Source organism: Coregonus clupeaformis, chromosome 31 (genome assembly GCF_020615455.1).
Source record: "Coregonus clupeaformis isolate EN_2021a chromosome 31, ASM2061545v1, whole genome shotgun sequence".
NCBI lineage: Eukaryota > Metazoa > Chordata > Actinopteri > Salmoniformes > Salmonidae > Coregonus > Coregonus clupeaformis.
In genome coordinates, this window is record NC_059222.1 from 21531871 (window position 1) to 21544729 (window position 12859).

Below are 12859 nucleotides of genomic sequence, written 5' to 3' on the forward strand. Positions count from 1 at the left end.
GCTTATTGGAGAATTGTACCAGTAATCAATTTTCTCACATCATTTTGCTGCAAATCCAGTGTTTTCTTTTACCAGATTAAAAAAAGAATGTCCCTCTATGTGACAAGAGAGAACTCAAATGGTAAGTTCCTTTGTAAATTGTACAGGCATTCTAAAATTTGCCAAGTATTATCTTCAGGTAATTAACAGTAGCCTATATGTCTAGGTTCTGGATGAAAAACAACAACTTTGTCTAATACAGCTCTCTTGTGTCGTCCATTCTATTCAGAGGAAGCCTTTCCCCCTCTATCCCCCACGCCGCTGTACCATGGATACCTTTTCCATTCGCAGAACCTCCCCAGCCAGGTCCCTGCCTTTTTCCACTATCAGCCTTATCAATACTGGAGCCCTTCATCACCAACCCATCATACCCACCTGCGGGCAATGGACATGTACTACCAGAGCCCACAACAAGCCTCTGCCCCCTGGGAACAGCAAAGTCTTAGCTATACTGGCTATACACCATCCTCTCATACTGAGCAACAGTATGGGAACTTCTACAATTATCCCTTGTCCCATGGAGATCACTACCAAACCATGCAGTATCGGGGGGCTCTATGGTCGCCACCACCGATAAAGGTACCACAAACCCCCACCTATGACAAGCGGGTGTTGGAACAGCTAGGTCCTGTGTGTCCTCTGATGGTAGCCATGATGGTGGCAGGTATACCAGTGGTCCCTGTGGTTGGGATAGGCTTGGGCAGTGTGCGGTTAACAGCCCAACGGTTCATGGAAAGGAACCCGAGGATGGATGTGCTTTGGAAGGAGGAGATAGAAGATATTCTGGCATCATTCGACAGTTCTGAGGAGGAGAGATACTGGAGTGAAGGATCATTCCTAGCACAGCTGTACAGCAGTCCTATTCCTCTTGGCCAGTTTGGCCACTTTGTCTGTTAGGGCTAGGAGAGGCTTGTACAATAAAACATCTTTAGTACAATATTGAGCTTTATGTTGTGGAAAGTAGCCACCTTCCTCTGGATGTTGAACATTGCTTTTACTAAATTGCACCGGTATGTTTATTAATGTTTTCAATTCAGGTTCACACAGAATGAAATAAAATTCTGAATAAAAAGTCTGACTTGTTACAAATATGTTGGACTGTTGAATGTTACTCAAAAGTCCTTACACGGAACGTTTCTTGATACACAGTGCGTACTTTTATTCAGTACGGACATATTTTGTTAGCGCACTCATTTAGCGCAGCAGGCGATACTTTTTTGTATTGTGAAAAAGTAGCTAAGACTAGCTAGAAGAATAAAGGGAGTTTTTAAAGCAATTTGAATCTTAGTTTGTTTTGGGCTGTAGTATTTGTTAATTTACATTAATTCACAGCTTGAAACCGTTTCAAATGTGTAGTTTATCACCCGGTGAGTAGACCAGAGGTGTGGGAATTCAACCTGTTAGCCTGGCTAACGGTGGCTACTGGCTAGCAAGCTAAACATTCAGGTGAGTGCCTAATGTATTGTCTTTCATCAGTATCCCAACATGGGACCTCTTCTATTGACGTCTGTGTGAATGTCAGTAGTTAATTGGTCCAATAATAGCAATTATGGGATTGGGCTGTCAGCAGTTAGCTAGCTAAGTAAAATCTCATGATGCTGTTACCAGATTTTATGCATTTCTTACGTACCTAGCAGCTCGGTAGGTAGCTAGCTCTCTAGCTGTGATTTGAAAGTAGTGGTGGACCACGTGAACTATATAAACTAATCTGGTCCCCAGCAGGTGCTGGTGAATGATGCAGTCCCTAACCCCAGATGTTGAAGTTCGACTCTCAGTGGGCCAATGCGTCCGAACTCTCACTACCTCCAAAGAGAAGGAGGAGGTGACCAAAACTCTACACACACTAACCAGTTACCTGGACGATGGTCCTCAGAGTACAATCACCTCAGCTCAGCGAGCAGAGTTCAGTCGAGCCCACTACACCCGGACCCTACAGTTTCTCATCAGTAACATCAATGCTGATTGGCTCCATCTTCTTACCGTTGCCCAGTGCACAGAATTGTGGGATGGTTTGTTCCTCAGAGGTCCTCCAGACCAGACTCTGTTAGTGCTTATGGATGGTATCAGCTCAATGAGGTGAGAAACATGTTTGAATATGTTAATAGTGGATACTTAGTCCTCAAGAATCCAAGGGGCTTACCCATACTCATTCTAACCATGTCTAAACGTTAATAATGCAAGTCGGTTTTGGAAACCTTTGGAAGTTAACTTAATAATTTTACAAATATAAAATATACACTTACTGTACACCTTTTAAACAGTTGCAGCTGACAGTATTTTTCAGTTATATTTTTCTGGCTTTCTTCCGTTACACATAGGCGTTCAGAGATGCTGGATAGCTAATGAGAACAGGCGTTTGCCTCTCTGTTCCGTAAACAAGCTGGAAAGTTGGTGTAACATGGAAATATGGCGGTGTGGGATTTGTGTTAAAACGATGTCCAGTAACTGTACCTTTAAAAGAAATGAAAAAAAATCTCAATAATATTACATTTCCAAAACCATATTGCAAGTGAGGATTGTTAATGTTTAAACAGAGTGTCTGGGCTGTTTACACATTCCCTGCGACAGCAAGACAGGAAGGTAAATTGACATTGATGCATTACAATGCATTGACAGTCATTATAATGGGCTACTTGATACTATAAAGAACTGTGTCTTTACCGCTGGCAACCTGTGTGGTAATGATATACTCATCCTTTACGTTTCTCTGATTCTCGCTGTGTGTGTGTTGTGTGCATGAATGTGTGTGATCGTCTATCTCAAGCAGCCCCAGTGCAGGTCTGGACCGTTTAGTCAGCATCCTAGAGCGGTTCCTTCAGAGTGGTCGCCTGACAGTCCTACTGTGGTCCCGCTGTCAGGGGAACGGTCCCTCCGACTCTCCCCAGCTCAGAGAGACTCTGCTGGGTCGCCTGGTGGCTCTGCCTGACCTGACTGCCAACCAGCTGCACCACCACAACAAGACCCTCTTCTTCCCCCAGCAGTACTACCCCCTATTGGCCAGAGATATGCTCACCGTGCTAGAGAGAACCTGTCAAGCTCTGAGAGGTTTGTATGCCAATCCATCAGTTTGTCTACTTTATCTAATGCAGAAGATGGTACATTTTTACATATAGTACAGTACATTCTGATTAAGGGCCTATTCATGGCTGTTTTAACTTTAACTGTTTTATCGGAAATGTATGTTATTATGTGTGTAACTCACTGTCAATACACTGTTGTTCCCAGATGGAAAAGACTGCTCCCTGACTTTTGTGGCCCAGACACTGGGGAAGGCCTGTGTTCAGGGACACAGTGGTAAGCAAGGCTGCAAACAGTATGTGTTCCTCCTGCATTGATGATTGTCAACTGCAACGCTTTCCCATTGTTTCATCAGAAAGGTTACATAATTGTGTGTCTCTCTCTGCAGGGTTAGTATTTGGGGTGCTGGCCCCTCGCCTCTCCTCCTGCACGCGTTCAGACATGGTGTGGCAGAGGGTGTGCTGGAAACTGCTGGAGAGCGTCCCAGAGCGGTGGCTGGAGAGCGTGCTCACTGGGCTGGTGCAGGCTGTCAACGGGTGAGGGATGGAAGATAGCTAGAAATTATCAAAAGGTGTCAAAAACAGACTTTTTAATACACCGTCTTTGCCCCCCTCTTTCTCTCGTAATGTAAGTGTTATTTTTCCCCTAGACCTGATGCTCTGTCCAGGATCATGGGGAACCTGGTGTTGAAGAACAAAAAGGCCCAGTTTGTCATCACCCATAAACTGCTTCTGCTCCAATACAAGTATGAGGTGAGACGGTGAACTGATGGTGAACTGGGAAGTCAGTCATTCATTCTGTACTATGAGTCTAGTCAATCTATCATTGTTGGAAATTGAAAAAGCTTCTGTTATAGCTGAAGTCTTTAACTTCCTTTCTCCCAGACTCGTGTATTGAGTATTATTCTGGGCTACCTGGCTAAGGACAGGGAGAGAAGGCCACTACTTATACAGGTGAGTGTACAACGTATAAGACTTGTGTTGTGATGATATATGGGTATTTATGATAATGTTGTCGACTGTGTGTGTCCAGGTGCTGCGGTCACTGTGCCAGGCCTGGGCCAACCCCAGTGCAGTCAGACACACCCCTCTGGAGCAGCAGCTCTATGTGAGCCGGGCTCTGCTGCTGTGTGTGGGACTACTGAGTGATGCAGAGCTACAGGCGCTACGCTCGGGTAACACTCCCAACACTACGGCACAGTATTATGTCACATGATCAGAACTGTTCACACTACTTTCTGACCTGTCCGTCTCTGGGTTTTGTTCATTTGGGCATGTAATAGAAAACATTTTCCTACGGAAAACAACAATGAGCTACTATTATAGGACGTGTCCATGAAGTCCCACCCTGATTTAGTCTGTTTTCTTCCGTTTGGTGCCTAATGAACATGACCCTGATGTCCTTTCTCCTTCCTCCCTGTCAGAGCTGCTGCAGTGCATGCTGGGAGGGATGCAGAGCCACCTGGACAGCAGTGTAGTGCGTGTGAGGCGCATGGGCATGGTGGTGGGGGAGTGTCTTAGCTCCCGCATGGACGTCAACGGAGCCAAGCTCAAATTCGAGGTACAGTACAGTATGGCACCTTACCCAAGGTTTTGGGTGCATCTCAATAGTCTGAAGTGGCACACTGTCCCTATTTTCTTTTCTGTAGTCATACTGATCTGAATAAACTGGACGGGTGAAAACAAAAACCATAATGCTTATCTACTGTTCAGATCAGTGCAAATGAAAGAAAGGAGATAGAGGAAGCCGCTGTAGACTATTGAGGTGCACCCCTACAGTATGCTATGACTGTCTTATTATGAGTCCTCTGTAGGACACAGGGAAGGGTGTGTGTTCATTGGTGTTTCTCCCCCTCAGTATGAGCAGGATGAGGAGACCAAGGAGCTGCTCTCACTGATGACTCCACTGTCTGATGACGAAACAGAGCTGCTTGATGACAGATTGGATCTTCCTCAAGAGGTCAAAGGGCAGACTGTACCCTGTCAGGCAGTACCATCCCAGGCTGCTTCCGTGGCCCAGAAATCAGGAGCTGACCCAGACTCAGAGCTGGATAGGTAAGAGATAGCATTATCATAATCAAACCCATAACACTCTGTAATACCTCTTGTTATACACTACATGTATTAACATAATGTTGTCTGTGAGACTGAAGTTTTATATTTAGAGTCTTCCCATGTGTGTGTATGAACCAGTGATGATGAGCTCACCCCCTACGATATGTCAGCTGACCAGGAGATGAGCCAAGCTGCCCCGCCTCGCTACCTCCGAGACTGTCTGGAGGGTAAGATACAGTATATACAGTGAGTGAAAAAAGTATTTGATCCCCTGCTGATTTTGTACGTTTGCCCACTGACAAAGAGATGATCAGTCTATAATTTTAATGGTAGGTTTTTTTGAACAGTGAGAGACAGAATAACAACAAAGAAATCCAGAAAAACGCATGTCAAAAATGTTATAAATTGATTAGCATTTTAATGAGGGAAATAACTATTTGACCCCCTCTCAATCAGAAAGATTTCTGGCTCCCAGGTGTCTTTTATACAGGTAACGAGCTGAGATTAGGAGCACACTCTTAAAGGGAGTGCTCCTAATCTCAGCTTGTTACCTGTATAAAAGACACCTGTCCACAGAAGCAATTAATCAATCAGATTCCAAACTCTCCACCATGGCCAAGACCAAAGAGCTCTCCAAAGATGTCAGGGACCAGATTGTAGACCTACACAAGGCTGGAATGGGCTACAAGACCATCGCCAAGCAGCTTGGTGAGAAGGTGACAACAGTTGGTGCGATTATTCGCAAATGGAAGAAACACAAAATAACTGTCAATCTCCCTCGGCCTGGGGCTCCATGCAAGGTCTTGGGTGAGAACCTCCTTCCCTCAGCCAGGGCATTGAAAATGGGTCGTGGGTGGGTATTCCAGCATGACAATTACCCAAAACACACGGCCAAGGCAACAAAGGAGTGGCTCAAGAAGAAGCACATTAAGGTCCTGGAGTCTCCAGACCTTAATCCCATAGAATATCTGTGGAGGGAGCTGAAGGTTCGAGTTGCCAAACGTCAGCCTCGAAACCTTAATGACTTGGAGAAGATCTGCAAAGAGGAGTGGGACAAAATCCCTCCTGAGATGTGTGCAAACCTGGTGGCCAACTACAAGAAACGTCTGACCTCTGTGATTGCCAACAAGGGTTTTGCCACCAAGTACTAAGTAATGTTTTGCAGAGGGGTCAAATACTTATTAACCTCATTAAAATGCAAATCAATTTATAACAGTTTTGACATGTGTTTTTCTGGATTTTTTTGTTGTCATTCTGTCTCTCACTGTTCAAATAAACCTACCATTAACATTATAGACTGATCATGTCTTTGTCAGTGGGCAAACGTACAAAATCAGCAGGGGATCAAATACTTTTTTCCCTCACTGTAGGTCTCTCCATGGGTGGGAGATGGACGAAGCACTGCCGCAATGCGTTGTATTTTACAGCAAAAGCGGCAGCAGAAGCTAACTCCTTTGTCGTTCGTCCTCGCCCGCATGTGCGCGACTGGCTGGGGAACAACGCATTTACGCTGATGGCTCTGTGGGGAAACTTGTTTAAACCTGTGTTCACTTATGCCCTAAAATTGTATTTGTTCATATGGGAAGAATGTTGTATATGAATTAGTTTATATGGGCAGAATAAAAATGCCCTGCATTCGTTGCCTTCCTTTTAGACAAAATAAATAAAACAGGGTTGGGCGAATAACTTAAAATGTAATCCATAAGCCTTCTAATACATTAATTAATTTAATACGTGCACATATAAATACATTTGATTTCAACCTTGTAATAAGTATTAGGCTATAGTGATCGGCACCAATAGCCTGTGTAAAGTCTATCAATAGGCTACCAGTTGCATTTTTTTGGATATGAAAAGGAGAGGGAATTATGACTGACCTGCGCTGCACATAGGAAAGTGTCCAGACGACTGTGAGCTGATTGACCAGTAGGCTAGGTGTGAATGTTATCATCTTAATACGAAACCCATCGACCCATTATGGGCCTAACTTGCGTGGTTCTTCAATAGGCTATTCGTAGGCTAATAGACCTACTTGTTGGGTGCTCATTTGGTATCCAGCTGTTTAGTTAGACCTAGTGATATTTTCGACCATCATCAGCCGATCCAGGAAATGTTTTTCTGAATGACAGTCAAGTGACAAACAGCTGTTGTGATGGGCCTATAGCACGCAATGCAAAAACAGCCAGTGCGGGAAAACGGTGTTCGGAAGAATGTCCAGAATATTTTGATGTCTTGTTCATTGCACCAGTGAAAACGGTTGGATTCAATCTAATACCCCTTCATTTATGTTGATTATCTGGTTTGTCTGCTGGATTTACAGCAGGGTCTAGAAGATTTAACAGAGAAAGCATCAAGGTAAAGAGTTAATGTTTTCATATGTTTCTGTGTGTCGGATAGGACACTGAGTCTAGGCTACTGTGTGCAATTGTGTAGGATAGCCTAGGCTATTGCACGGAACACCCAAGGTATTTCCTTTCTGTTATCCAGGACATTTAATGACAACAAATGAATAGCCTAGTGGGCTTCTAAACCAAGTGATTTGGTGAATTTGAATGATGTAAGTCATGATGATGGTAAAAGCCCCAGTAACAGATTGACTCCAATCCCTTTCATCATAGAGGCTATTGTTACTTTGTGTCTCTAAAATCCCAATGTTTCCATTTCTATGTATTTTCTTATTTGAAACCATCAAATGTCGGCTTTTTAGCAAATCCAAATATTTTCGCATGAACTGTTTATAGACACAGTTTCACATTTGTTGACAAAAGACTCAAATAGAAACAGGCAATAGGCTACAGGTTGCTTCACAGTTTCCCCGCCAAATAGGCCTACAAGGAAACTCGATGTACTGTAGCTCGGGGACGGTGACTGCGCAGGGGGTCTGTACGCAGGGTAGTACCTTCCACAAAAAGTTTAGCTTGACAAAAATACACGTACGGAGAGATGGGGCGGCAGGTAGCCTAGTGGTTAAGAGCGTTGGGCCAGTAACCGAAAGGTTGCTGGTTCGAATCCCAGAGACGGCAAGGTGGAAAGATTTCCTGTTCTGCCCTTGAGCAAGGCAGTTAACCCACAACAACAACTTCTCCCCGGGCGCCGATGACGTGGACATCGATTAAGGCAGCCCCCCGCACCTCTCTGATTCAGAGGATTTGGGTTAAATGGGGAAGACATATTTCGGTTGAATGCATTCAGTTGTGCAACTGACTAGGTATCCCCCTTTCCCATTTAAACTTACCAATGCTCTCTTTATTTTACTAACTTGTTAAATGATTGGTCCATCCATCCCTCCATCTCTCCCCAGCCTTCCTCTCCTCTGAGGACCCAGTGAGGGTGGATCTCAGTCTAAGAGCCATTGAGGGCTTGGTGAGGAAGAACACCTCTACAGCCCGAGAGGTGAGCGGTCACACACTGTTTACTACATTCATATGATAAGCATATAGTTCCCATGTTATAGTTGTTCCCTTAATGTTTGTCGCTCCTCAGGTCAGTGTTGAGCTGAGCAAGGTGCTGCTTCACATGGAGGACAGGTACAACACTGTGGGTTTCCTGAGTCTCAGGCAGGCTGCTATGGTGGCCCTCACTGTCACCGACTCTGTCCCCGTAAGATATTTCACCTTAGTCTTAACCATTTACCTTTTATATAATGGTTTAGTTTCATACACTGAGTGTACAAAACATTAGGAACACCTGCTCTTTCCATGACATCGACTGACCAGATTAATCCAGGTGAAAGCTATGATCCCTTATTGATGTCAAATCCACTTCAAGCAGTGTAGATGAAGGGGAGGAGACAGGTTGAAGAATAATTTTTAAGCCTTGAGACAATTGAGACATGGATTGTGTGTGTGCCATTCAGAGGGTGAATGGGCAAGACAAACTATTTAAGTGCCTTTGAACGGGGTATGGTTTTAGGTGCCAAGCGCACTGGTTTGTGTCAAGAACTGCAACGCTGCTGTGTTTTTCACACTCAACAGTTTCCCGTTTGTATCAACAATGGTCCGCCACCCAAAGGACATCCAGCCAACTTGACACAACTGTGGGAAGCAATGGCGTCAACATGGGCCAGCATCCCTGTGGAACGCTTTCAACACCTTGTAGAGTCCATGCCCCTACGAATTGAGGCTGTTCTGAGGCAAAAGGGGGTGCAACTCAATATCAGGAAGGTGTTCCTAATGTTTTGTACAGTCAGTGTATATGACCAATATTCACTGCTAAATGCACCATGTCCTTTTCAATTCTCATCCCTTTCATTCACAGGTGACTGAGTATCTGACCACAGAGTTCTACTCCATGAACTACAGTCTACGACAACGGCTGGATATTTTAGAGGTGAAGAGAACACGGTTCCTCCCTATTAGCTTTTGTGAATGTAGAATGCCTTTATAAAGGCTTCATAACTATTTATTAACTGTTGTCTCCCCGTTGTCAGGTCCTCACTATGTCTGCGCAGGAGCTCTCTCAGCCAATCACTGACAAAGGAGGTCCATCCAAGGCCATTCAGCAGGTTACCATGGATACACCTCTTTACCCCAGCGATGACCCAATACACTGGCGACAAGTGGTGGAGAGGCGAATTCAGAGCAAGACCAAACGGCTCAGTAAGGTAGGCTGCACAACAGTTTCAATAAAGTTATTTCTTTGCCTTTTAATTCCAGTTTGACCGAGTATTATTTAAGACTCAAACCATACAGTAGCTCTATCTGATTCCTGATCAATGTTAAGATGGGTTCTGTTCTGCCATCATTTCAGGGCGTCACTCGCCCCCCAGCCAAGCCCACCCCAAACCGTTATGCCCCTGTCGCTGGCCACTTCTTCTTCCCTCTGCTCAGAAACTATGACAGGTTTGTGTGTGTATGGGTCCCTAGCAAGTGAGTGTGAGGCAATGAGAGAGTGTGTGTGTGCGCCCTTGCATGGTGTGTGTGAAACAGCATTCTTAATTTGAAGTACAGTTTATTTGTGTTACACCTTACAATAGTATTTGAGATCTTGTGTGCAAGTGAACAACGTTGTTGTTCCACTAACATTCCTCCTTGACCTTGACTCCTAGGCCTCAGGTGACCTTTGACCTGCTGGGCGGTGACCACCTGGTCCTGGGGAGACTGATCCACACGCTGGGCCTCCTCATGCACCTAGCAGTCAATGCTCCGGTAGGCTACAACGCCATTTATTCTGGTGTCACCTCATAAGATGTCCCCCTTGCTGTGACTAGACTAGTATTTGACTTAGTGAGGTGTCTGAAACATGTCCATTATTTCCCTACTGCATATCCTGGTGTCACCTCAGAAAATGTCCCCATTGCTGTGACTTGACTATGTGATCGAATGGGTTGTCTGGTGTTTTGCAGGTGGCCACTCAGATGGGCAGAGCTCTGTTGGACTTTGTCTGGGCCGTACGCTACCACGTTGACCAGTGAGTATATCTATACACACGTCATAAATAGGAAACTGTTTTAGTGTGGGTAGGAAGGGAAGGTCTTTCGTCCGATTGGTCTATGGCTTACCCAACCACTGTATTTCCAACACAGGACGGTGCGGCGAGGAGTCCTATTTGCTGTCTGCTCCGTCTTTCTGAGCATGCCCAGTCAGAGTTTGCTGGTGGAGCTCAGTGATCAGCTGTTTGAGACCAGAGCATGGCTGGCAGGTGAGAATACAGGACAGGGCAGAGCAATAAAGTATCACTTCTGTTACTATATGCAAAAGTTGAGACCAGCCTACCGTATCTCAACATACATGGCAGAGTTGTTCATTTAGTCTCACCCAGTCAATTCAGGAAGTACAGTTCATTGACATTAGTAGTAGTTTATTATGATCACATGTAGGCCGTACTTGGCAGCTAAAGCTGAATTGCAGTACACAGCACATATAAGTAGTTTTAAACAAAAACCAGTAAGTAAGTCAGAGTTGGACGATGGTGGAAGATGGTCAATCAGTTGGCTGCTGGTATAATGGTCTGGGAGAGGTTAGTTTGGGTACCAGCCCGAGTCGCGTCAACTTGCTCTCTGGCCCGAGGTCATCCTCAGTCCTCCTCAGCTTCTATGCAGCCACACTGGACTTTGCAGGCATACTCCTCTACTAATGTGCAGCACCCACTTGGGTGATGCTTAATCTGCCACTGGCGCTAAAAAGCTCACCGTACATCAGTTAAAAGTAGTGGTCATCTACGAGTCCTTTGCCATCTCCGCACTGCAGTCACACTTTTCAAATGGGTATTACTGACCCTAACCCTACCATTGGGTTGCTAGCATGTCACATCAGCGCTGTAGGTTTTACACACCCTTGATGGCATCATTCAGGGCTGACCTTGGCTTATGTGTATTTTAGGGATGTGCAGAAGAATGTGGTTAAAAAGAGCACAGTCCAGATGTTCATGCAGCTGCTCAGTGTGTGTCAATCAGAGATGTCACTTACACACGCACATACACACACACACACAGCTGGGGTGAGCATTGCTGGGAAATGTAGGGAATCCAGGATATCCTGTCCAACGCAGACTGTCTGTGACGTCATTCACTCATCCATGGGAATTTCAATTCTCCCAAGGATATTACCAATAGTCAAGAAGACACATGTACCGGTATGTTAAAAACGTTACAGAATCATGAAAACGTTTGAGTTTTCAATGTGAATCAACTGTGTTGCGTTTAAAAAAGCCTTGCATTTAGAAAATACATTCTTGTTTTATTGGTTGAACAGCCTCATTGCTCCTTATGGTTAATTTCTACCTGTTTATGGTAATGATGGTACTCATGGTCTGACCTGTTGTGCTGTTGACAGATGTAGCTGAAGGGGACCCTGATGCAGACTGCAGGAACCTGGCCGTGCAGAGCCTGGTGCTGCTGGAGAAGAGTCTGAAGACTGAACTGAACCCTGCTGCGCTGGGCCTCCAGTCATGATCATGACATGATGATACACAGTGGACCTTGAAGTCCTATCCCTCTGGTGTACACAGGGCAACAGACAGCTAGTGTATTGGTTGTGACTGCCGGTGTATTGGTAGTGACTGCTTTAGGACACTGGTTGTGACAGGAGTACAAATTATGCTTGCCACCAGGAACTGGCTGGCAGGCGGCCCGAGGATGTGGCGGATCCTGGACACTGAAGGATGTCCTTTTAGCTAGAACTGCAGGTGCTGCTGGCCCACCATATCCTGAAACTAATAAATGCATGCCAAAGGAAAGAAGTGTGTGTGTGTGTGTGGGAAGGAGGAGTGTGGAACAGTGCCACACATGCACTGAGTGTACAAAACATTAGGAACACATTCCTTTTGCCCTCAGAACAGCCTCAATTTGTCAGGGCACCTCTACAAGGTGTTGAAAGCGTTCCACAGGGATGCTGGCCCATGTTGACTACAATGCTTCCCACAGTTGTGTCAAGTTAGCTGGATGTCCTTCGGGTGGTGGACCATTCTTGATACACATGGGAAACTGTTGAGCGTGAAAAACCCAGCAGCGTTGCAGTTCTTGACACACTCAAACAGGTGCGACAGGCACCTACTACCATACCCCGTTCAAAGGCACTTAAATATTTTGTCTTGCCCATTCACCCTCTGAATGACACACAGTTCATGTCTTAAAGGCTTAAAAATCCTTCTTTAACCTGTCTCCCCTTCATCTACACTGATTGATGTGGATTTAACAGGTGACATCCAATAAGAGATTATAGATTTCACCTGGGTTGAGTCTGTCATGGTTAGAGCCTAATGTTTTGTACACTCAGTGTATACTTGCAGACATACACACACACACAATC

General features: G+C 45.1%; 2 protein-coding genes across 4 annotated transcripts; both read left to right on the top strand.

The window, feature by feature from the left end:
- Positions 1-1071, top strand: LOC121548068. The gene is made up of 2 exons (XM_041859462.1): positions 1-121; positions 269-1071. Exons 1-2 carry the CDS (start codon positions 88-90, stop codon positions 934-936), a joined length of 702 nt encoding a protein of 233 aa, XP_041715396.1. The 5' UTR covers positions 1-87; the 3' UTR covers positions 937-1071.
- Positions 1072-1234: 163 nt separating this feature from the next.
- On the top strand, positions 1235-12512 carry telo2 (TEL2, telomere maintenance 2, homolog (S. cerevisiae); the record flags this gene model as incomplete). 3 transcript variants are annotated; one of them, XM_041858356.2, is given in 20 exon segments in its annotated part: positions 1235-1485; positions 1759-2115; positions 2804-3084; positions 3265-3333; positions 3446-3593; positions 3707-3809; positions 3942-4010; positions 4090-4231; positions 4481-4617; positions 4915-5111; positions 5250-5338; positions 8413-8504; positions 8595-8711; positions 9369-9440; positions 9541-9714; positions 9861-9952; positions 10159-10258; positions 10456-10520; positions 10636-10751; positions 11885-12512. In XM_041858356.2, coding segments are annotated over 19 exon segments (2526 nt in total). In that variant the 5' UTR covers positions 1235-1485; positions 1759-1771.
- Positions 12513-12859: the final 347 nt, after the last annotated feature.

Coding starts and splice junctions, on each gene's coding strand:
- LOC121548068 (XM_041859462.1), top strand. CDS start 88: ATGTCCCTCTATGTGACAAGAGAGAACTCAAATG. Junction 122..268: donor GACAAGAGAGAACTCAAATG/GTAAGTTCCTTT, acceptor CATTCTATTCAG/AGGAAGCCTTTCCCCCTCTA.